The sequence below is a fragment of the Aythya ferina genome (assembly GCF_964211825.1).
Source record: "Aythya ferina genome assembly, chromosome: W".
Lineage (NCBI taxonomy): Eukaryota > Metazoa > Chordata > Aves > Anseriformes > Anatidae > Aythya > Aythya ferina.
Window position 1 is genome coordinate 12,823,316 of NC_140313.1, and position 25,480 is coordinate 12,848,795.

General features: G+C 44.8%; 1 protein-coding gene across 12 annotated transcripts in view; it reads left to right on the forward strand.

The window, feature by feature from the left end:
- Positions 1 to 25,480, forward strand: part of LOC311426258 (SET-binding protein-like) — a 403,872-nt gene that overhangs the window by 252,510 nt on the left and 125,882 nt on the right. For all 12 annotated transcript variants that reach the window (XR_014686636.1, XR_014686637.1, XR_014686638.1 and 9 more), the window contains one exon: positions 5,409 to 8,874. Coding sequence is in view for 3 of the 12 variants with exons in the window: in XM_084502481.1 (XP_084358607.1) it covers positions 5,409 to 8,874 (3,466 nt within the window). In the remaining 9 variants the exon portion in view is untranslated. The remainder of the gene's footprint in view (positions 1 to 5,408; positions 8,875 to 25,480) is intronic.

Here is a 25,480-nt window from a genome sequence, read left to right on the forward strand (position 1 = left end):
AACTGCCCCTTGTCAAGACCTATAGAGCTGTAGTATATTACATTTTCCCAACTGAATAAAATAACAAATTTATGTGAAAGGCAGCGAGATACAGGCTTCTGGTATCTTCTGATAGCACCTCAGGAGTTAAGTATGCTGAACTGGGGCTTATTTGTCTCTTAGGGAGGTGCTTACCCAGCAGGGCAAGTTGAAGCTTAAATGTTAGGACCAATGGGATCAGATAGCAACCTAGGAAGACGCTGTTGTGGTTTAACCTGGTTGGCAGCTAAACACCACACAGCTGTTCACTCCTCCTTCCCCCTCCCTCTCTGGGATGGGGGAGAGAAATGGGAAAGTGAAGCCTGTGGGTTGAGATAAAGACAGTCTATTAAGACAGGAAAATAATAATAATAATGGTAATAGTACTACTACTAATAATGTGTACAAAACAAGTGATGCACAATGCAATTGCTCACCACCTGCTGACTGATGCCCAGCCTATCCCTGAGCAGCTAGTCACCCCTATATATTGTTTAGCATGACGTCAGATGGGATGGAATACCTCTTTGGCCAGTTTGGGTCAGCTGTCCTGGGTCTGCCCCCTCCCAGCTCCTGCTGCACCCCTTTCCTGCCCACTGGCAGGACAGGGTGAGAAGCTGAAAAGCCCTTGGTTTGGTGTAAGCACTGCTCTGCAACAATTGGAAAATCAGTGTGTTATCAGCACTCTTCTCATCCTAATCCAAAACATAGCACCCAACCAGCTACTAGGAGGGAAATTAACTCTGTCCTAACTGAAACCAGGACATCTATCCACCCCTTATTCCATACCATTTATGTCATGCTCAGGTTACACTCTTTCCCATACATTCTAATTAATCACCATTTTCATCTATGGTATATAGCAATCATGGTAGTGATGACATACAGTATTATATAGTAATTAACATGATACAATTCAACTCATGGGCTACTCTCACCCAGTATTAAATCTCCTTGAGGTACACACTGGACCTCCCCATTTTTTTGTATTACCCACCAAGTGCATCCAGGTCCCTGAGCAAAAGCAATCCCACAAATGGGTTTGCCTTTTCCTGAGGCAGGAGTAGCCCAGACTGTTTTACCCAGCATATTTCTTGCGTGAACTACAGGAACTTTATCCCCTTCTACAGTACGTAACAGGTTGGATTGGGCAGGTCCAACTCGGTTGGCAGATCCCCTAGTGTTGACTAACCAGGTGGCCTTTGCCAAATGAGTATCCCAATTTTTGAATGTCCCAGCGCCCATTGCTTTCAATGTAGTCTTTAACAGTCTATTGTATCGTTCAACTTTCCTGGAGGCTGGTGCATGATAGGGGATGTGATACACCCACTCAATACCATGTTCTTTGGCCCAAGTGTCTATAAGGTTGTTTCGGAAATGAGTCCCATTGTCTGACTCTATTCTTTCTGGGGTGCCATGTCACCATAAGACTTGCTTTTCAGGACTCTTATCATCCTCTTATCAGCACTCTTCTCATCCTAATCCAAAACATAGCACCTTACCAGCTACTAGGAGGAAAATTAACTCTGTCCTAACTGAAACCAGGACAGACACACAATGATTAAAAGAGATTTTGCTGCATTACTTTCAACCAAATTGCCCATGCTTTTAAGTAGACAGTCCCCACTATTCATTCCAGCCAGTGAAACACAAGCTGCTGCAGCCGCATGATCTCTGGTTACCATGCTGCAGAAGAATTATTTTGGGATGACGTGGATATGTCTGGCAGCGGAGAGCAAATAGGAAACCTTATACTGGAAGAAGTAGCATAGAGACCCAGTGGACTGTTATGTGCTTCAGCAGATATGTAATTTTGACATCCTGCTTAGGAAATGAAGTCCCCTGATCCCATAGACTAGTTATTGTTTTGAAGCCCTGTTGAATTTGGAGTGATTATCAGTGTGGTTAAATGCCTCTAGAATTGGCACCTTTGATGACAGGGGCATATCTTTCTCATGAGTTGTACGATGGATGTTGTGGTGGCCTGTGGTGCTGCAGTGATGACAAGGCTATCATTAGGGATATGTTGGAAGTTGCATAAGCATTTTTTAATGTGCAGGACAAGGAAATGATGCTGGAGGAGCCAACTGATATATCAGCACTCATCTCTGATATACAACTGGCCTCTCAGTTCTGAGCCCTTATTAACTGCCTTTAAACATAGATCAGAGAGTAATGCTTCTTTTAAACCAGAGATCTCTGTGTGTACAGTGTGCTCGGAGGGACCAAGGTGTTGCCAGCTTGTGATGTTTTCACTCACTGCTGTAAGCCTCTCTTACAAATGAAATTCTTCAGGTCATATAGTTTTGCAGCTTTGCATTTTGGAAATAACGTGAGGGGAAGGAGTTGTTTTGATGGCAGCCACAAGGCTGGGATCTCCGCAGAAGCAATCTAGTCCTGCCTCGGTGCAGGCCAGGAGAGGCCTCTGCTGCCCATTTCCAGGCTTTTTCCAAGTCAGAAATCATGGTACATTGGAGAAAGGATGTTTTCTGTGAGGCACAGCAAGCTATTAAACCTCATCCCGAGGATGTGGAAGTGGGTGGACTGCATTTTCTCTCGTATTTTACCAAGGCAGACATTGGTATCGTGCTTCAGGAGCCGCGTGGCCCTGGGCCACTGTGCGCTGTGTGGCTCATGCGTGGGAGGCCACTGCGAGGAGGATGAACTGATTCATTCCCCGAGGTCTTGTGGTGGTTTTATTCGGTTGGGCAGCCAAGTTCCACCACAGCCGCTCTCTCACTTCCCCTTTTTAAAGGGGAAGGGGGAGAAAATACGACACAAAGGACTCAAGGGTTGAGATAAGGATGGGGAGATCGCTCAACAATTATCGTGACAGGCAAAACAGACTCAGAGTAGGGAGATAGTAAGATTTATTGCCTATTACTAAGAAGCTAGAGAAGTGAGAAACAAAGAAAAGAAACCAAAAGCACCTTCCCCCCCCATCCACCCTCTTCCACATCCTCCCCCCGACTGGTGCAGGGGAACGGAAGAATGGGGGTTATGGTCAGTCTACAGCACCTCGTCTCTGCCGCTCCTTCTCGGTCACTCTGCCCCTGCACTGTGGGGTCCCTCCCACAGGATGTAGTCCTTCCTGAACTGATCTGGCGTGGGCTTCCCACAAGCAATAGCTCTTCCAGAACTGCTCCAGATATGGGTCCGTACCACAGGGTCCATCCATCAGGAGCATGCTGCTCCAACCTGGGTCCCCCACAGGCAGCAGCTCCTGCCAGGTCACCTGCTCCTGCGTGGGCTCCTCTCCACGGGCTACAGATCTGGCCCGGAATCTGCTCCAGCAAGGGTCCTCCACAGGCCGCAGCCTCCATCAGTGCAGGTCCACCTGCTCCACTGTGGTCTCCTTCACAGGCTGCAGCGTAGAACCCTGATCCACCGTGGTACTCCATGGGCTGCAGGGGGACATCCTGCTTCACCATGGTCCTCACCACAGGCCACAGGGGACTTCTGCTCCAGCGCCTGGAGCACTTCTCCCCCTCCTTCTTCACTGACATTGGCACCTGCAAGGCTGTTTCTCACTCCTCTCTCTCTCTCCCAGATGCTCTACCGCAGCAGTATTTCCCGTCTTAAATATGCTCCCACAGAGGCGCAAACAACATCACTTACTGGCCTGGCTCTGGCCAGCAGCGGGGCCCTTACCTTACATGGGACAGCTTCTGGATTCTTCTCACAGAAGCCACCCCTATGTCCCCCTGCTACCAAAACCTTGCCACGTAAACCCACTACAGGTCTGTTTATGCTTTTGTCTTTTTTCTCAGGCTGAAAAAAAACAGTATCACTTGCTTGCGACATCTGCAGCTCCACCGCAGCTGTGTGCTTTCATTTTCTCACTCCACAATTCCTGGAAGTCTCTGCTATCCCCAAGCATAGCTGGTCCATATGAATGACAGCTGAGCTATCCACAGGATTTAAGAGTCCCCGATTACTCCTCAGATGATGGACTAGAACAGCTTCATCATTGCTGCCTATTCCAGAAAGGCCACATGCCCATTTTTATATGCACACTAAGAATATCACATTATCAATTTGATGATAACATGCATGTTTATTGGTCACTAAATAAAGTACTGTGGGCTTCAACTGTATAGCAACTTTCAAATTCCTCCAGAGTTGCCCAAAACTAGGGACACATTGTTTCCCAGAAAACTAAGTCTGAAGGACCTCAGAGCCCTGTTATGCTGACCCCAAAGTCTCTGGCAAACACCCCAAGCAGGGATCTAATGTAGGGCAGCTGATAGAAACTTAATTGTAACAGCGTGTTTGCAGGAACATGAGATGCTAAGCAATTACTTTCTATTGTTCTTTCATTGGTTACGCATTTATTTTAAGTCTCTCATCATTTATTTGGAATTCAGAATGGTGTCATTACAGTTTGCTAAGAACAGTTTGTTTGTAGTACTAGGTGTACAAAATCAGTTGCACAGTTTGGTCCAGAACTTTAGAAAATATAGCACCTAAATGTCACAGGAGAAAACAAATGACTAGAAGAGGTCAGTTATGGAAAGTAAAATGTAGGTTTATTTGTTTATTTTAAGACATTTTAGAAAAAGTTACAGATGTAACAAGTATAATTTTTTTTATCTGAAGGATACCTACCAAGAAAAAATGCAGACTTTCTTTTACTCTATAAGTTTTCGGTGTAATTCTGCCCTTACAGTTACCCCTGCAGTTTGAAAGGCTTCTGTTGGATTAGAAATCATATTGAAAATATCTCTTACCAACAATGCAAATAGCAGATTATTAAAATTGAAAAAGAATAATGCAAATCTTGAACCTAACAAGCATACCCAACACACTTGATGCTATGCTTCTCGCTTTTAAGCACTGATTTTGTGGGGATGACTTCTAAGTGAAAATTAAAGCAAGTATATTTTTGCAGATTTTGGCTTCATGGGGAAGTGAACTCATGGGTTTTCCTCTTGTTGTAACTTCCTAGATAATTCTGCATTCTTGTTGTTTACAATGGGCTTAATTCTGATCATCAAGTTCTGCAAGGGATTATGTTTAAGGAAAAAGTGATTCTCACCAGGAGGCCGAGTTACACCATTCATCCATTGAAAAGGAATATTTTACTTGTTTTTTAAATTAAAAATCAATAGAAGATGTTTCCTCAGCAAATTAGCATTTATAGAAGTATTTCTATTGTTTCTATTTCTAGAAGTATTTCTATTGTTTTTAGAATGGGAAAACAAAACTTGTTTACAGTGCATGAATCTAAAAACAAATTTGACTGAAGTATTTTATAAAGGCTCCTAACCCTTATGAGGACCTCAGCTTAGAGGAGCTGTTATTCACTGTACAATGAAAGAGCTGCAGCCAGTGGTTATGACTGGACTGATAAACTAACTTTTTTCCTATTTTTTTCTTCTACCTTCCAGGTATATGACAGGCCACAAAAACATTCTGCTCTGCACTATGATCCAGGCCTCCAACAAGACATCACTGGTGACACCTTAAAATCAAAGCAACATCAGAAAAGTAGCAACCAGCACCATCTTGACTGGTTAGCAAGCTCAGACACTGTATCCACTTCTCAAAGTTGCTTCATCAACACAGAACCCAGTCTAGAAGCAGTTAGTTCCACCAAGGTCACCACTCCAGAGCCAGGAGTTTCCTTCAGCAAATCCCAAGCAAAGAAGTCCTGTGCCAGTAGCACATGGGGGCAGCTGTCGGCCAGCAGCAAAGAGCTTGCCATATGCAGTACAGTCCCATCACCCAACAACATTAGTGTGTCTGCCCAGCCAAGCAGCGCTTCTGAGTGCAATGGGCTGTTGCCTCTTGGTAATCAAGAGGGAGGAGTGCAGCTGGAGGCCCCCGATCAGCCTGCTGGGAGTACAAAGAAGAAGTCCAGCAAAAAGGACTTGATAAGTCAAACCATCCAAACTGCAGACATTGAATGGGTGAAGAGTGCTCAGAAAGCATTTGATAGTAAATCCCATGACAGCATGGAAGGAAAAAAGGAGTCTTACTCGATGGACACTGTGTTGGATGCATCACCCTCGATGCAGAATCCCACTTCTGCTAGCAGTTGTGAAAGTGACACTAGTCATGTACAAATTGCTATCCCAATAAAGTCTCTGACAGCAGATACATCTGGCCACAAAAGGAAAAAAAGGCAATCTACAAAATCTTCCATGGAGAAAACTATCCAGGAGAAAAGCCTGCCTTCTGCACTTGCTATGAGCAGTGAAGTAGCAAACAGGACTAGTTTTCAGTCAGAGGGGAGTAAAAAAGATCTTCGAGCCACAAAGCCAGGGAAAGTGATTGAAAATGAGTCCCCCTTAGTAGCTGTTGACAGCAGTGTGCTTACTGACAAAGCTTCCCTCAACAGTGTCACCAGACTCAGAAAATCTGTAACTGTGACATCCACTCTCCTATCCACCAATCTTCCCACAGCTAGCAAATTATCTGAGGTCCAGCACCCCAAACTTGCAGCTAAGAGGCGATGGACCTGCAGCAAACCTAAATCTATCCTTCAGGAGATTTCCATGACAGCATCTGAGAAGCTGATGGTGGAGCCTCCTTCAGCCTATCCCATCACACCATCCAGCCCTCTGTATACCAATACAGACAGTCTTACTGTGATCACACCTGTCAAGAAAAAAAGAGGACGACCAAAGAAACAGCCTTTGCTCACTGTTGAAACCATTCATGAGGGAACCTCTACCAGCCCAGTGAGTCCAATCAATCATGAATTTCCAGGAACAAAGAAAAGGAAGAGGAGACGGAATCTGGCCAAGTTAGCCCAGATGATCCCAGGAGAAGACAAGTCCATCGGTGAACTCAAGTTTCACAAAAAGGTTGGGAAGCTTGGGGTCTTGGATAAGAAGACTATCAAGACCATTAACAAGATGAAGACCCTCAAGAGGAAGAATATTCTCAATCAGATCTTGTCCTCCTGTTCCAGCAGCATAGCTCTGAAAGCAAAAGTCCAGCCACCATCTAGTGCTGAGCCAACAACCATTGATGCCAGGCTAGGGAAGCAGATCAATGTCAGCAAGAGGGGGACTATCTACATTGGTAAAAAACGGGGCAGGAAGCCAAGAGCAGAGCTGCAGCCTCAACCAGAAGAACCTAAGACAGCCATCAAGCACTCAAGGCCTGTTCCTAGCCAGCCAGAAAACCCAGCAGTGCCTTCCAACTTGCAATCACTTGTGGCATCGTCACCAGCAACTATTCATCAGCTTTCGACACAGTTAGTGGGGACTAATGGCAACCTTAGCCCTGCAAGTACTGAAACAAATTTTTCAGAGTTAAAAACTATGCCAAATCTTCAACCTATCAGTGCTCTTCCTACAAAAACCCAGAAAGGAATGCTCAGTGGAACTTGGAAGCTGTCTCCACCCAGGTTAATGGCTAATTCACCTTCCCACCTCTGTGAAATAGGTTCTCTGAAAGAAGTCACGCTATCACCAGTGAGTGAGTCTCACAGCGAGGAAACCATACCAAGCGACAGTGGAATAGGTACAGACAACAACAGCACTTCTGACCAAGCTGAGAAAAGTTCAGAATCTCGCCGGAGATACTCCTTTGATTTCTGCAGCCTGGACAATCCAGAGGCTATCCCATCTGACACCAGCACAAAGAACAGGCATGGTCACCGGCAGAAGCATCTAATTGCGGATAACTTTCTCTCTCATGAGAGCATTAAAAAGCCAAAGCACAAGAGGAAAAGGAAAAGCCTGCAGAATAGAGATGACCTCCAGTTTCTGGCAGACCTTGAGGAACTCATCAATAAGTTTCAAGTGTTCAGGATTTCCCATCGAAGTTACACATTTTATCATGAAAATCCATATCCCAGCATCTTCAGGATTAATTTTGATCACTACTGTCCTGTGCCATATATCCAGTATGACCCATTGCTCTATCTTCACAGGACCTCTGACATGAAATCTAAGAAGAAGCGTGGTAGACCTGCCAAAACCAATGACACCATGACAAAGGTGCCTTTTTTACAAGGGTTTGGTTACCCTATTCCCAGTGGGAGTTACTATGCACCCTATGGAATGCCTTACACATCAATGCCTATGATGAATCTTGGTTACTATGGTCAGTATCCAGCTCCTTTGTACCTGTCTCACACACTCGGAGCAGCTTCCCCATTTATGAGACCTACTGTGCCCCCACCCCAATTCCATGTGAGCTCTCATATGAAGATGTCCACCACTGCCAAGCATAAAACAAAACATGCAGTGCACTTACAAACATCTGTGGGAATGGGCCTTGGAGACATGCAGTCCTCTTTGGTCCCTCCAAAGGTTGGAGGAACAAGCTTTTCAAGTGGCCGACTTCACAAAAGGAAACACAAACATAAGCACAAGCATAAGGATGAGTGGATATTGGGGATGCATGAAGGTCTGAATGATATCTTTGATAGCAAGTCCACTGGCGTCTCCAGCCATGCGATCAATGAAAGGCTAAGTGGCTCAGATAAAGATCTGTCCTTGCTCAATGAGAAAAGCAAGCATAAGGAGAAGCAGAATCACCAGCATTGTGAAACTGGGCACAAAGGCTCAAAAAGTAATTTCGAAGTGGATACACTGTCTACGTTATCATTTTCTGATGCCCAGCAGTGGACACAGAGTAAAGAAAAAAGTGACTCAAGCAATGATCCCATTGACTCTTGCACAAAAAGATACTCTGGTAATACTGAGAGTAATGTAAGATCAGAGTCTCTGGACACGTTTGGTGAAATGAATTCCTCAAGTGAGAAACGGGACAATTATGCAAGTGGGAATAAAAGAAGAAGCTTTGAAGGGTTTGGAACTTACAGGGAAAAAGACATTCAGCCCTTCAGGACAAATAGGAAGGACAGAAGCACTTACGATTCTTTGTCCTCTTCAGGTAAGCTCCATTTTATTCTATTTTACCTTACTGCATTTTAATTTTAATGCTGAACAGAGGGACTTGCTGTTTCCAACAACTATGTTTGAGTCACTAACTTATTTGGCTTTTTGCAGTCACATCCCATTTTGGTCATGTGTTAAGCTGAAACCTTTTAGAAGTATTTGAGTTGTTACCCAGAATTTTCATAAATATTTCTCTTGCCTTTGCATATTTATCCTTGTTTGGACCAAAAATCCTCCAAAAATCTGGCCATTGTGTTCTGCAACAGTAGCAATTGCAATGCCTGTTGGAAAAGTAGGCATCCCTCCTACTGGGATCTGATGTCTTGGGGTGATTATCATTGCCCAGCCTTTGGGAGTACAGCCACGGTACTGAGCAGTCTTCACTCTGGTCCACAAAGTGTACAAAAGTGTGGGAGGGATTGGTGTCATGAAAACAAACCCTAGCCAATTGTGACTCTGAAGAGTTTGAGGACACATGACTTGCAAATGCAAGCTGGCTATATAGGAAGGGAGGAAGCTCTTTTGGATGTTAACGACATCTGTTCCTCTCCTGCAGTGTTAGGGAAAGGAATTCTTTGCCTCAGGCTTTAGCGGCAAGACCAGTTGTTCTCTAGATACCCAGTACCCTGAGATGGCGGAAGGGGATGGGGAGCAGACTGTGGCCCTCACTATCCATGAAGAAATGGTTGGCGACCTGCTATGGCACTTGGATGTGCTCAAGTCGATAGGGCCAGATGGGATCCACCTGAGGGTACTGAGAGAACTGGCAGAAGAGCTGGCCAAGCCGCTTTCCATCATTTATCAGCAGTCCTGGCTACCAGGGGAGGTCCCAGTTGACTGGCGGCTAGCAAACGTGACACCCATCTACAAGAAGGGCCGGAAGGTAGACCCGGGGAACTATAGGCCTGTCAGTTTGACCTCCGTGAAAAGGAAGCTCATGGAGCAGATTATCTTGAGTGTCATCACGTGGCACTTGCAGGGCAACCAGGTGATCAGGCCCAGTCAGCATGGGTTTATGAAAGGCAGGTCCTGCTTGAGGAACCTGATCTCCTTCTATGACAAAGTGACACGCTGGGTGGATGAGGGAAAGGCTATGGATGTGGTCTACCTTGACTTCAGTAAGGCTTTTGACACCATTCCCCACAACATTCTCCTCAAGAAACTGGCTGCTCTTGGCTTGGACTGGTGTACGCTTCGTTGGGTTAAAAACTGGCTAGGTAGCCGGGCCCATAGAGTTGTGGTGAATGGAGTTAAATGGAGTTAGGTGCAAGTGTTGATCTGCTCGAGGGTAGGAAGGCTCTGCAGGAGGATCTGGATAGGCTGCACCGATGGGTTGAGGCCAACTGTATGAAGTTCAACAAGGCCAAGTGCCGGGTCCTGCACCTGGGGCACAACAACCCCAAGCAGAGCTACAGGCTGGGAGATGAGTGGTTAGAAAGCTGCCTGGCGGAGAAGGACCTGGGAGTGATGGTTGATAGTTGTCTGAATATGAGCCAGCAGTGTGCTCAGGTGGCCAAGAAGGCCAACAGCATCCTGGCTTGTATTAGAAACAGTGTGGCCAGCAGGTCTAGGGAAGTGATTGTCCCCCTGTACTCGGCTCTGGTGAGGTCGCACCTCGAGTACTGTGTTCAGTTTTGGGCTCCTCACTATAAGAAGGACATGGAGGTGCTTGAGAGAGTCTAGAGAAGGGCAACAAAGCTGGTGAGGGGTCTGGAGAACAAGTCCTACAAGGAGTGGCTGAGGGAGCTGGGTTTGTTCAGCCTGGAGAAGAGGAGGCTCAGGGGCGACCTTATTGCTCTCTACAGATACCTTAAAGGAGGCTGTAGTGAGGTGGGGGTTGGTCTGTTCTCCCATGTGCCTGGTGACAGGACGAGGGGGAATGGGCTAAAGTTGCACCAGGGGAGTTTTAGGTTGGATATTTGGAAGAACTTCTTTACCGAAAGGGTTGATAGGCACTGGAATGGGCTGCCCAGGGAAGTGGTTGAGTCACTGTCCCTGGAGGTCTTTAAAAGACGTTTAGATGTAGAGCTTGGTGATATGGTTTAGTGGAGGACTTGTTAGTGTTAGGTCAGAGGTTGGACTAGGTGATCTTGGAGGTCTCTTCCAACCTAGATGATTCTGTGATTCCGTGAATCTGAATCTTGTCTGAAAGACTGAATTGTACTTTACAGTAGGGAGCTGCATTTGTGATGGCACAGAGGCAGGTGTTTTGCTGCAATATAAATGAATTTAGCTTGGGAGCAAGCCCAGAGCTCCTGCACCATCAGATATTTATCAAAAAGCAGGTTTCACACTTGGTTCTGGAAAAGGGTGAGCTTTACTGTACCAACCAACAATGGATGGGATTCTGATGTGCTAAAAAAGAGCTTCAAAGAAACATAATTCATAGCCTCCAAAAATAAAAGAGAATCAACAGAGAACACAGAGGGAGCAGGGAATTTGTATAACCTGCCAATGTGAGGCTCTTAATTTTTTTATTGACTTGTATTAGATTGAGATCCAAGGTTTGCTCATACTTAAGCCACCTAGACATTTCCATTTCCTTCACTGAGACCAGGGTCTGTGCTATTCTAATGAAAAGCAGTCTAAAATGAGAGCTTATCCTATGGAAACATTCCCATTCACAATATCACATTATATCAGACGAGTTGTGACACCCAGAAATTAGACACTTTGAAACATAGGAAGAGACTGAATTCAGTCCCTGGCTACGTCAGGGTTGCTACATGCCTGTCAAATAACAAAATTCTTCTCCGGCAAGCGATGTGGTAGCTATTGCAGTAAGGAAGCTGTGTCCCAGCAAACAAGGGTTAAAAGTCTTCAGAATTTTTGATGGGGCTTTTTTGCAGTTGTCCACTGAAAGTCACTGATTTCACAGTCTGATAACAGTTGGATTTGTAGCCTCTTTCCCTTCTGAGAAGAAGATGTTTGCTGAGCCTATTTTCCCAATGTAACTTATTTCACTTAAGCACAGCAGATTGTCAAGAAAAAATTCTCAGCACTGGTGAACTCAAAAGAGTTTCCAAATTAGGGGCATAATCCCCACCAGGCTGATTTGGAAATATAATTTGTCAAGAAAAAGTCTATTTCCTGTCATTTTCCTTCTGTTTATTGTCCATGACAATAAAAACATAAGATGGAGCGGTAGAACTTGCAATAGGAGCTTCATCAGATTTGCTGTTTAAACTTGTAAAACTGGTTCTCATTTAAACCAGAATTATTATTTTTATTTATTTTTTGTTCTTCATGATTACAACTGCACAACATTCCCCATGACCTAATCCATCATGTCACAGATTATGAACTGGTTTCTTCATTGTCAAACTATTATTTAGATGGAAAAATCATCAGCAGTTAACTAACCAGAGCCAGCTAACCAGAGCCATACCTTGCACTACAAGGAAAAATACTAAAACTAAACAACTCTGCCAAGAAATGCCTGGAGCCAAGACTGCCCATTAAAGCCTAGGAACATCTGTCTGCTTATGACTGTCTAAGATCTCCATGCAGCTTTTTTCCTCTCTGCCTTTGACCTTCACTGGGATTCCCAACAGAGGTCCATACTTCAGTCTAGCCGTAGCTATTAACTGGTTTCCACTGAGGAGGGATTAAACTTTTCCATGATAACCTTGGCAATATTCTCCTAATTCACCTTGCATTTCCCTGAGGTGGCTAAACAGTGGTTGTCTAATCATAAAAATAAAAGGTAAAAGGAAGGGGGGGGAAAAAAAGGCACTGCATGAGAACACGGCTCTGTCCCAAGAGAGAATTCCATAGCCTGATTGTTCCTGCCATCCTATATTTGTCATCTTTCACAATTGGTTTCACAATATAAAAGTAATAAGTAACAGAGATAAGAGGAGACATCCTAAATATTTAGATGAAAGCTGAAAATAGATTTATATAATCATTTCAGTGTTTATCTGTACTGCATGGGCATTTTGGCATGCTCAGGAATGCCATTTGCAACTTCATGGCATGTTGTTGGAGATGAAATATGGAGCAAAACCCACCCACCCTGTGTAAAGATATCTGTGACAAGAGCTATGAGAGGACCATTTAGTGCTCTTCAGCATTTAGGCTTTGCAGTTAGCTTTGTTGTAGTGTGCTGGTGCAGGTGTCATTGTATTGCTGCTATTTTTATCATTATTACCTGTGTTATAACAGCACTTAGCCATTTCTGAAAAAAACCAGCATCCCCTGATGCTATGCATTGGTAATGCATATGGTAGCAAATAGCCCTGCCATATAACCCTGAAGCCTGTGTATAATTTTGTGATCTAGAAATGTTAGGATAAGCCATCTTTCTTTCTTTCTGTAGGAGCTGGAAATCTCTGCAAGAGGGCCAGGTCCCACGCAGGGAGTGCCACTAGCCACCTTGCTTGGCTGCAGCAGGCTTGTCCCATTCCCTGAACAGCACCAGCTTGGGCTGTCCCTGGGCATTCTCTAGAGAGGACCTTGTGAGCTCTGTCTCATTTGGTACATCTTGGAACCTGTTGAAGTTAAAAGTGCAGTGTAACTGCAGGTGGCTGTTTTCCACGTGCACTGCCTGTTTCTCCACCATCGCTCTGGAGATCCTTTCCATAAACACTGGTTAATAACTCTTCCCCTTCCTTCCCATACTTTCCCCGTGACCTGTTTCTTCCTATTGCATTTTTCAGAGGTTTTTTTCAAGATTCCTTGTGCTCACCCAACCTTCCCGTATTTAAAAAGACTGGTTAATGGTACCTAAATGTTTATTTGGCTGCTACAAATGACTACTTTGTGGCATTGGTCATGCCTGTAGGCAAGGATGAAGCAGATGCTTCAGACCCTGCCCTGCCACAGCCTGTACTGTCACTCAGGCACATTTGTAAAGAGCTCTTTCCAGCTGTGTTGTTGTACTGGGTCTGGCTGGAACGTTAACTTTCCCTGCAGTAGCCCATACAGTGCTGTGCTGTGCACTTGTAGCTAGAACATCAGTGTTATCACACCAGGGTTGTGTCTACTGCTGAGCAGTACTGGCACAGCATCGGGCCTCTCTCTAACCCTCCTAGGGGGTGGGCAAAAAGTGAGAAGAGAAACATCACTAGGGCAGCTGACCTAAACCAACCAAAGGGATATTCCATACCATGTGATGTCACACTCAGCAATAAAAGGTGGAAACAGGAAGAAGACGGGAGGAGTGGGCTCTCGTTGTGAAAACGTCGGTCCTCCTCCCGAACACCGGCTACGTGCGTTGAGGCCCTGCTTTAAGGACGTGGTCAATCATCGCTCATTTGTGGGAAGTAGAGAGTAATTTCTTTCCTCTGCACTTCCACATAGCCTTCGTTTGTTTTGTTTGTTTGTTTCCCTCCCTTTTTTTTCCCTTTCCCCCTCCCTTTTCCCCTTTCCTTTTTTTTTTCCCCTTTAGTTAAATTGTTTAGTTCATAATAATCTTTCTTTAAGTATTATTATTATTATTATTTCCCTTCAATTAAAGTATCCTTATCTCAACCCGTGAGTTGTTCTTTGCTTTACTTCTTCCCCTCCTCATCTAAAAAGAGGGGGAGTGAGAGAGCGGTTGTGGTGTTTAGCTGCCCAGCACGGTAAAACTACCACAGTTGTGCACTAAGCCTTGGAGTTGACTCTCTCCCTCTGCTCTGCACAGCCAGAGGTGCACCTCATGCATTTGCAACACATGGGGGCCCCTCTGGCACTCCATGACCTGAGGCACTGTGCACAGCTAGATGGCTGAGCCTTTCATCTGCTCACCAGTTGATGCTAAAACCCCAGGTGAGGGATCAAGGGAGAGGCCACAGATTGGTGACACAGCTGGTCTGGGGAGACTGAGAGCAGAGCTGTGTTTGAAAGAGGTCCTCATGGCAAATTCCTCAGCTTCCTGGCATGTCAGCCTGCTTCTCTTTCATACGTGGTGCTGAAGAAGAGGCTTGAACTGCTGATGAGCAGTCTTAATGCTATAACTTGTGCCTTGGGAAAGAGTAGGAATTGTCAGCCTTCTGGGCTGCAAGCCCACACTGCTGGCACCTTGCACTTGTTGAACCTCATTAGGTTCACACGGGCCTAGTTCTCAACCTTGCCCAGGTCCCTTTGGATGGCATCCCTTCCTTCTGTTGTATCACTGCAGCACTCAGCTTGGTGTCATCTGCAAACTTGCTGAGGGTGCACTTGATCCCACTGTCTGTGTCATTGGTAAAGGTATACAAACAAAGGGTGTCTTGCTTGCATGTTAGGCATCATGGCTGAAAGATCAGGTAATAAGTACATGGGTTTCATCAGATATAGCACAGATAACATGCACAGTAAATTTCCAGGAATATAAAGTTAATCCTATGCAGCTATTAGAAAGGTAGTAACCATCAGTCTCTGAATGCTGGATAGTTAGCATGACAAACATGCTTTACAAGTTAATGTTTAACTTCCCTACAAGCCCCCCCACCCACTCCACCCCTAAGGTCCAGCAGTGAATGAATTTCTTCTGACTTGACCTTTCCTTCTCAGCTAGTCTGTATGGTGCTGGTTTAAGTCTGAAGGAAATACTGAAGCTTTACCAGCTTTAGGAAATACTGAAGCTTCACCAGCTTTAGGTGAAGGATGGGCATCACACAGTGAGTAGTGTTTGGCCCTAAGACTGGAGGGGGGAAGAGAGGCTGTGCCACGTGTACATGCGTACATACCAAACCACATTCAGTAAATGCACAACTCTTCGCTGTGATTGCTTAAAGTTGGTTTTAATGTCTTTATCTTGAAAGTGTCCTTGTTCCTGTTAAAAAGCCTTACGTTGGTTGATTAAACCTTCCAAAGGAAGAGTAGGAGGAATGCTGGAACAGGGGAGAAGTGACAATCAAGTGGTTGAACAGCATTCATCTGATGTCAGTACAAACATAAGCAACCATGCGCTGCTGAGGAGTGCCATTTATCCAGATGAGCTTTCTTCCCTGACAAAACTCCCCTCCATGGCTCAGTTTTCTGCTGGAACGGGCCATTTCCATGCAGCACAGAATAAATCTCTGGTCATCCTCTCTCAGAAGTCAAATGTGTTATTGTGATTTAAAACAGGACTTGCTATGAGCAAAAACAAACATGGTGAAATATTGGCAAAGCCACCGCAAGGGTTTTGTTGTTTCAGAAACAGCATATGCACTTCTAGACTATTATCATGAAGTTTTAATCACCCAAAGTTTTACTACTTTTCAGTAGTGAGTAAAATTATTTCTTCTTCTGAATGTATAGGGAAGACCCAGACAAATAAGAGTAGTCAACTGCCTTAGTAATCAAACTTTGCTGATATTTGTATATTATTCGTATTTGTATTATATTTGTATATTATTTTCCATTAATAATATTTAAAAATATATAAATAAAATATAAATAATAATAATAAATATTATGTAATGATATAATAGACATAATGATTATTATATGATGATATGATAAATGTAAATCATAAATAATAATAATAATAAATAGATAAAATATATTTTATCTGTAAAGATCCAGAGTTACAGGGTTGGTTCATTATTCTGTAGTGAATATATTTCAGGAATAGTGGAAATGGGTCCAACACTATATTTGATGAAAGTTTTCTCATTTGACCATCCCAGAGACACACTATGAATGTCTATCCTGACCAGGTCTTGTGTGTATGCTCATGGATGCACCTTTACATACTGGGACAACCGGGGAGAAAGGACAATTAGGGGAATGAACAAATTTCATTGGATATCGATTCAAACACATGCATAAGTCGCCTTCCTTTCTTCAGTAGCAAGATTTGACCCAGTGGCACCTAGGTGACATGTGATAGTGCGTGCATAGACGTGGAGGTGGACTGATGTGTGGAGTGGGGTTTGGAGATCTATCTTACGCATCGTAGTTTTCTCATGTGACTCCAGAAAATATCTAAACAGGATTAAACCTCAGCATCTGTCTGGAAAAGGGGGATAAAAGCAGTATCCTGGTGCAGAGAGCCATGATGAGTACTTGAAGTGGATGGGAGAAGAGCCAGGTGCGAACTTCACTTGCCAGGGATGTGTGGAGCACTCGTCACCCTTCCTCTTCCCAGCTTGGCTTCTGCCAGTGGTTTCCTCTGACACCCCAGGCCCCTACACAGCTTCAGGCAGCTGATGCCTCCTGCAGCACACAGACAGTTTAAATAAACCGGGAGCAAACTGTGAGGAACTCGCCTGGCTGATCCCAAAGGCAAGATACAGAACAGACAAGGTTTATTCTATCTATGAGTGTCGTGGTTTAACCCGACCGGCAGCTAAACACCACGCAGCCGTTCGCTCACCCTCCCCCCTCCCTCTCTGGGACGGGGGAGAGAAATGGAAAGTGAAGCCCGTGAGTTGAGATAAAGACAGTTTAATAAGACAGGAAAAAAAAATAACAAAATAATAATAACAATAATAATAATGATGATACAATGGTGATAATACGAAAGTAATAATAGTATGTACAAACAAGTGATGCACAATGCAATTGCTCACCACCCGCTGACCGATGCCCAGCCTAACCCCGAGCAGTCCGGCCCCCTCCCCCCGGCTAGCCACCCCTATATATTGTTTAGCATGACGTCAGATGGTATGGAATACCCCTTTGGCTAGTTTGGGTCACCTGTCCTGGGTCTGTCCCCTCCCAGCTCTTACTGCACCCCCCAGCCTGCCCGTTGGCAGGACAGAGCAAAGGCTGAGATGTCCTTGGCTTAGTATAAGCACTGCTCTGCAACAATTAAAGCATCGGGGTGTTATCAGCACTCTTCTCATTCTAAGCCAAAACACAGCATTCCACCAGCTACTAGGAAGAAAATTAATTCTGTGCTAACTGAAACCAGGACAATGAGCAACTCGCAGGTCTTAGTGAGGTTGCATGTGAATGACATCAGCATATCTGATCACAAACTGCAACCCAAATACAATGTTATACACCACTAAAAACAGTGGTGAAGGCATCTAGGTAGACTTTCCCCAGTGATATCACGGTACGTGAATCAGCAGCATGCCAGTGAGGAGAGGAGCAGGGCAGCCTGCAGCTCCTGTGATGGAGGATTTTAGCGTTAGGTCCCATTCTGCGGCCAGCAGTGATGGAAAGGCTTTGCCACTCCTGGGCTGCCTGTCTCGTCTCTTTGGTTGGGGACCAAAGGGACAAGGGCAGTGCAAGGACAGCAGGTACCCTCAGCATTGGTAGCAGGAATGTGCGTAGGGCTCGGCACACTGTGACAGTCAGGCTTGTGCTCCTTGCTTCAGGATAAAGGAGACTTTACTCACCCATGCCATCAACTGAACAGTGCCTGTAGCTCTCGAATTAACTCTTTCTCTGACTGAAAGATCACCTTAGCTTCTACCCCACTGATGTGCTTGTTGTCCTTTTCACTGATTTCTTAGGAGCCCCTCAGTGGTCCTTCCTCTGAGGGTACGAGGCCTCTGCAGAGGGCACAAGCTGACATTTCAGCTCTGCGTCTTCGGCCTTTCTTGCTTCCAGTGTAGGCAGGGAAGGGAGCAACAGTCAGTGTTGTTTTCTGTGCCAGCTCTGATTACTTGGCATAAGAGCACTTAAGTAAGTTTGAGATGCTTGGTTTGCTTAAAAAAGAAAAGAAAAATTCCTTGGACTATTCTAGGATCTCTTTGCTGCCTGAAGTCCAGTCTGGACTGATAAATGCTTGGGCTTATCCAAGGCCTGGGATGTGTTGAGTTGCAGTATATTTGTCATTTTGATGTTTGTTTATTTTGTATTAAAAAAAAAATACTCTGGGAGAGCAAGTAGTTCAAAAAATAGTTAAACTCCAGATTCATGCACATTTCCTGTTTTGCTTCTTAACAAAACCTCAAAACCACTTTGAACAAGTTTCCCACCTCAGCTGAGGATGGAGCTGTGTACACCCCACACGTGGCCTCAGGAAGTGCACCCAAGGACAATAGCACATCTCCCTTGGCACGGTGGGGCCAAAATTGCTGCTACCAGGGCAGTTAATACGTGCGCCTGTGCATGACTGCCAAAAAGTGCTTCTGACTCAGCCAAGTACACTGGAAAACTTTAACTTCACTATTTCCAACAGGACAGACTGAGCGCTAGAGATGTGGCAGAACATTTTTTAATGGGCTGCCTATCCGCGATGCTCGTCAGACATTGGCTGCTGTTGGTGCACTGGGCGATCTGTTGCAATTTCATTGATTTGATCTGGCGAGACAGCATCTTGGTAAATAAGAAGAGCAGATAAATCTGCCGCACTGAAATTACTGGTTGTAGCCTGATCTCCTGTTAAATGAATTCGCTGCAATCTGAAGCAATGCATGCATTTTGCACACCCAGCATTCTTTGGCTCCTACTGTGCATCATGACATGACTTTAGGTGGTAAGGAAGATTGTAGGTGTGATATGGTGTGCTGTGGTAGATAATCAAGTAGCTAGATGCTTGGGAACTCTGGGTAGAGCTATGGCATTTGGGTGTGTATTTCTAAGTAACAATAAGCAGTGCTTAACGTTTCCTCCCATACTAGAAGCATACCCATTAAAAGTTTAGTCAAGTCAGCTCTGCAAGTCCTTGCATAAAAGGACAACTGCTAAAACACTAATAGGAGCCACTCTTCTGTTAAGGACTAGGTAGAGCAGTTAACCCAAATTCTCCATCTCTCCTGCTAATTGGGAGAGAGTCTTGCTGAGATTAAAGAAACCCCTAGCAGGTAAAAATGATTATAAATCAGTCTCAAGCCCAGATTAAGGACTCTTGAGTCTTTTCCTCAGCTCTGCTTCTCAGATGCTGCAGAGTCTGAATAAGTCAGTGGATGTGATTGAGACCATCCATGAGTCTACTGAAGTCAACACGTGAGTGAATTGGAGTGTCTAAGTCCCAGGGAATGTCTGTTTCATCTGAAGTAGCACTTACATCCCAGAGAAACTGTGCATGTGTATGAATCTGGGCCGTGCATTTCAGACTTAAGAGTACCTTAAGCACATAAGCATATGGTTTCACATGTGTTCAGTGATTGAAAGCTCAAAGCAACTAGGTGTGTAGCTACCAGCAGTCAGACCTGTGAGTCATGATGGTGCAGAGCTAGTATTTCCCCAGGTGTTGAAAAGAGCCCACTTCGTTAAGTCATAGTCCGACCAAAACCACTGGTTTTAGGTGACATTCAGCTAGCATGAAACACTTCAACAAGACAAATTTGGGGCATATTTATACTGTTTTTGTGGGCCAAATCAGAAAGAGATTCTTTGCCTCTGGTTTTCTTGTTACAGGCTGGCTTGCATTCACACAGCTGAGAGCTGGGAGTGCCTGGCGTGGACAGACCAACCTACACTGTGCAGTGCTCAATCCTGATCTCCACTGGGCAATGTCTCTTTTCAATTTTATTTATTTGTTTATTTATTTGACTCTAAAATAGATGCCAGAATGGGGGCTGTTTGCAGCCACCTGCTTCCTTTGTGCTCTGGGAAGTGACTAGAGGGATTCTGGGGTTTGGAGACTTTAGGCTAGCATTGCAATGTTGCACCAGGTGAGAGCCAAGGTTGCGCGGTGCATGTCTGTACTGTACCTGGAGCACACTGTCCGCTTGCCCATGGCCAGCTTTCCTCTCAGATTAAACAAAAGGCTCCCTAATGGCCAGCTAACAAGTACAGAGCATTGAGGATCTGGATATCAGGATATAGGAGAGGGACAAGGAAAAAGTCTGTTTAGCAGTGTGGGAACACCTGGGCATTCCTAAGTGTCAGCTAAGCCTGGGACATGAGGGACTACCTGTCCCCTGACCTAGCTGTTCTCATGCCTTTCATCTGTCAGAGCTCTAAAATAGAAGATTTTCAGGCAAAAGACCTCCCCTCCCACTGGGCTGACACTCTCTAGCCTCCGCATCTTACCTTTCTGGCTGCTGAGCAGTTGGGCTGTGGCAGGAGGGGTCAGCGCCACCACCCCAGCCCCACCTGTAGCCTGGTATTGCCCTGGCAAGGGGTGAGCCCCCTTGGGCAGGACAGCCTACATCTCTACTTTTCCAGTTTCCATATTAGTGCTCAAACCTTTAATATCTTGTGTTTCCTCTTCCCACTTACCCCATGGCACAGGTGCTTGCCTTTCAGAGGGGAATTTGCATTTTGAATCCCACATAGGCAAGCATGCACACTGTTGAGCTTCGCATTAAGTCCTTACCCAGCCGCAGCCCTGAAAATAATGTTTCCCAGTGCCTCCACCTACATGTCTGTGTGCAGCCACGCCAAGTCATCCCATGGAGGCACCACAGCTCACCACCAGTCAGGGGTGAAACGTGTGAGTTTTGCTTGGGTGCTGCTTCAGAGGTATCCAAGCCTGCATTGCTTGTGTAGTTTGCGTAGGCACCTGACCTAAGTGATGTGAATCATTCTGCTGGAGCCAAGCACCTATTTCTTTTAGGTGTTGCAACATCTAAATTGAGTGCCTAAAGCAGACAGTCTCAATCTAGCCTCCAGGGTCTCCACGTTTACCTACAAATATAATGATATAATAGTACTTGCCTAACTCAAAGGGCAGTAGCAAGATTTTACTTAATTAATGCTTGAAAGGCTTTGAGATGTTGGAAATGAAATGTATTATTATGACTAGATGGCACTTCTGCTTTAGTTTCACACCATACCTGGACACAGAGCGGGGCAGCTGCTTCCTCTGATTCACTGTGAATCATGCAGAAGCTTACTTAAAATGCAAATTGTATTGATATATTTACACAGGGTAAAATGTTCTGAGGAAGAGACATTGCTTCTCATTCCAAGAGTGCTGCTCTCTCTCTCTTTTTTCCCCCTTTTTCTCAATGTTACCCCATCTATACTGGAGTCCTCAGTTACTCAGCACTCAGCGTTTAAGTGCAATGTGCCAGAAGGTGGCTGGAGATGTGATGGTCCTGCTAGGATTTGCAGAAGACCTAATTACTCCCCAGTGATAGTTCTGGCTGGCACTGGTGCTCATCCTGAGCACTATACTCCCCCAGGTAGCTTTTGGTCTTCCATTTCACTTGTATGACTGGTGTTAATTATAGCACTGCAGTTTCAGTGGTGGGCAAGACACCCAAGAGAATCATAGAATCATAGAATATCCTGAGTTGGAAGGGACCCTTAAGGATCATCAAGTCCAACTCTTGACACCGCACAGGTCTACCCAAAAGACCATGTGACTAAGTGCACAGTCCAATCTCTTCTTAAATTCAGACAGGCTCGGTGCAGTGACCACTTCCCTGGGGAGCCTGTTCCAGTGTGCAACCACCCTCTCTGTGAAGAACCCCCTCCTGACGTCAAGCCTAAATTTCCCCTGCCTCAGCTTAACCCCGTTCCCGTGGGTCCTGTCACTAGTGTTAATGGAGAAAAGGTCTCCTGCCTCTCGACACCCCCTTACGAGGAAGTTGTAGACTGTGATGAGGTCTCCCCTCAGCCTCCTCTTCTCCAGGCTGAACAGGCCCAGTGACCTCAGCCGTTCTTCGTACGTCTTCCCCTCCAGGCCTTTCACCATCTTCGTAGCCCTCCTCTGGACACTCTCCAACAGTTTCATGTCCTTTTTATACTGTGGTGCCCAGAACTGCACACAGTACTCAAGGTGAGGCCGCACCAGCGCAGAGTAGAGCGGGACAATCACCTCCCTTGACCTACTAGCGATGCCGTGCTTGATGCACCCCAGGACACGATTGGCCCTCCTGGCTGCCAGGGCACACTGCTGGCTCATATTCAACTTGCTGTCTACCACGACCCCCAGATCCCTCTCTTCTAGGCTGCTCTCCAGCATCTCATCGCCCAGTCTGTACATGCAGCCAGGGTTTCCCCGTCCCAGGTGCAGGACCCGGCACTTGCTCTTATTGAACTTCATGCGGTTGGTGATCGCCCAGCTCTCCAACCTGTCCAGATCCCTCTGCAAGGCCTTTACGCCCTCATTCGAGTCCACAACTCCTCCAAGTTTGGTGTCATCAGCAAACTTGCTCAAAATACCTTCTATTCCTACATCCAGATCGTTTATAAAAATATTGAAAAGTACCGGCCCTAAAATGGAGCCTTGAGGGACCCCACTGGTGACCGCCCGCCAGCCTGACGCAGCCCCATTTACCATAACCCTTTGGGCCCTGACCGTTAGCCAATTGCTCACCCATCGTATAATGTTTTTATTTAGCTGTATGGTGGACATTTTGTCCAGTAGGATCCTATGGGAAACCGTGTCAAAAGCCTTGCTGAAGTCCAAGAAGAGAAGTTGGTATCCCCAAAGTCCTCCCATGTGCCTAGCATCGGATTAGCACACAAAACTCTTTGGACCAAGTCCCTTGGTAGGTCACACCATTTGATTAAATTACAAAATAGCTCATTAGATTGCAAGTCAAATTTAATTTTATCTATATGTAAATTCTTCATGAAGAATGCTATAAACTTACTTGCTAAGCACTTTGCCTTCACTGGTAAGTGAAACACAGGTTGATGCTTCACAGCTAAGAGGGGGAGGAGGAGAGAAGAGAGGAGAATATTTACGTCAAAACAGTATAAGTCTGGGTGATGCCACTGAACACCCAAGGGATGCTGCTGTTTAGCTAGCCAACAGAAATAGATGAACTCAGGAGAAGGAGGCTGGATGGCCATCCAGGTGGCTGCTATGGCCCTGTCATCAGGTCTCCTACACCAGGGGCAGCTCTTTTCATGTGCTTAACAGAGTTCTGGGCAGCTGCTCTTGCTCCTCACAGTGCAAGAGGGGTCCTGGCATTGCCATCTGGCCCCCTGGCATTGGCCTGTCTTTGGTTCACTAAATTGGACCAAACTAATGACCTTTGGCCATGGCCAGAAGAATACTCCTTTTTCCAAGCCATAAGTGTAACTAAGAAGCATCATCACTTATCTTATTATCATCCTTATGTCTTATGTCCTCATCAAAGATATGATATACTGTTTCCCCCAAGAGCAATTGCTAATTCAGGGGATAGGAGATGCTTTGAAGCCAAGTAAAATTGTACTGATGTAAACTGTCTGGCGGCCAATGGTATCTTATGTAAACTGGCTTTTCTGAGTCAAGTTCAGACAAAAGCGAATCTCACAAGACTGCATCTCTCAACCAGAGTTGCCAAGACAGTGGAGTTTGTGCTGGCTGAACACATGCTACTGGGTGTTATTCTACCTAGCTTGTCCAGGGTGCTTCTCCGCAGTAAATCTCAGACTGGTTTTACAAGAGAGGTCAGTATCTTTACCCTCATTTATGGGCAGATAAACCAAGGTGCAGGGAGGGCTAATGCCAGAAGGTCAGTGTCAGAGCAAGAAACGGCTAATTGCAACAGACTTTAATGCATCGCGTATGAGCGTCAGTAATTCTTACTGCAACGTCAACCATGAAGTTATGCAGAGTTACCAAAGGCAGAAATAGAGCAGGACTGACCTTTTCTCTACAGATAGGGATTTGCTCTCCAGAGATTTTTTCCCCCAGAACCAGTAAATGACTAAAGAAGGGCAGGTGCCATTTCTTCCCCTGGGTGGCTATGCCCAGAAGCAGTAGAAGTCATTTTTAGGATATGGTCTACCTCCTATTTACATCAAGCTAGCAGCAGTGCTTATTTTAACTCAGTTGTCAAGTTACTTTATTTTTAGTTGTCAGTGTAGTATCATTTTTTAATTCTTGCCTTGTTTAAAACAAGTAAAGACATTTGAATGGGAACATGAAATACACTGGAAGAATTATTGTTGCCTCACAAATATATATTGATAGCCTAAGAAAGCAGTGATGCTCCCTTTTCCATGACTAGAAATACTCCAAATCTCTAAAGCAACCATAATATTTTACTCTAAAAGACCAAAGCACAAGCTGGATTACCTTTCAGTAAGAACTTTATAGATTTTCTAGCTCTTACAGGGATTCCTTAGGGAGTCTTAATTCATTCAAATGATATTGTTCTCTTGATGACTATCACACTCCTATAGGAAAATTTGCCAGTGGGGTATAATCTTGGTTTAAAAGATCCTAGAAAATAGTACAAAATTGAATAGGGGGATGGGAAGAAGAAGAATAAAAGAAAAGGAGGAGCAAGATTTTTTTTTTAAATGTGGTTTGTGAAATTCACACAAACAAGAAAAATCCGGTTGCCATGAAGGCTGATAAGCCACATGTATTTCTATAAGCATGTGTCAGCTTGATGTACTACACTTCTGTGTTTTATTCAATTACCACATTTCATAAGAACATAGTAATTGCCATACTGTATCTACCTCATCTAGAATCCCATCTGAAGAACATTGAAAAGAAGGCACATAGAAGAAGAAAATGTCACACTGGGTCTGTGGAATGCACATCTTCCTCCTTCCCCCAATTAACAGATTGGCTTTTGTCCTTGTGATTCAAAATTATATTCCTTCATTTCTCTCCCAGTGTAAGAGTAAATATTCTTACCATCTGCACTTCAGAAACTCATCTCCTTTTGTTTATTTTTAACTTTATAATATTTCAAATATATCCTGCCACAGGAAGTGAAAGTTGAAATAAGACCAGTCTGTTAGAAACAAAAACATTAAAGATGAAAGCCCTCATGGAAACCAGCCCCAGAGTAATAACGATGATTCATAAGATATGAGGCTCAGTGAATAGAAACTGAGGGCAGGACTAAGACTGCAGTAAAAATGCATCCTGATTTGTACCAGGTAAAATGTACCTT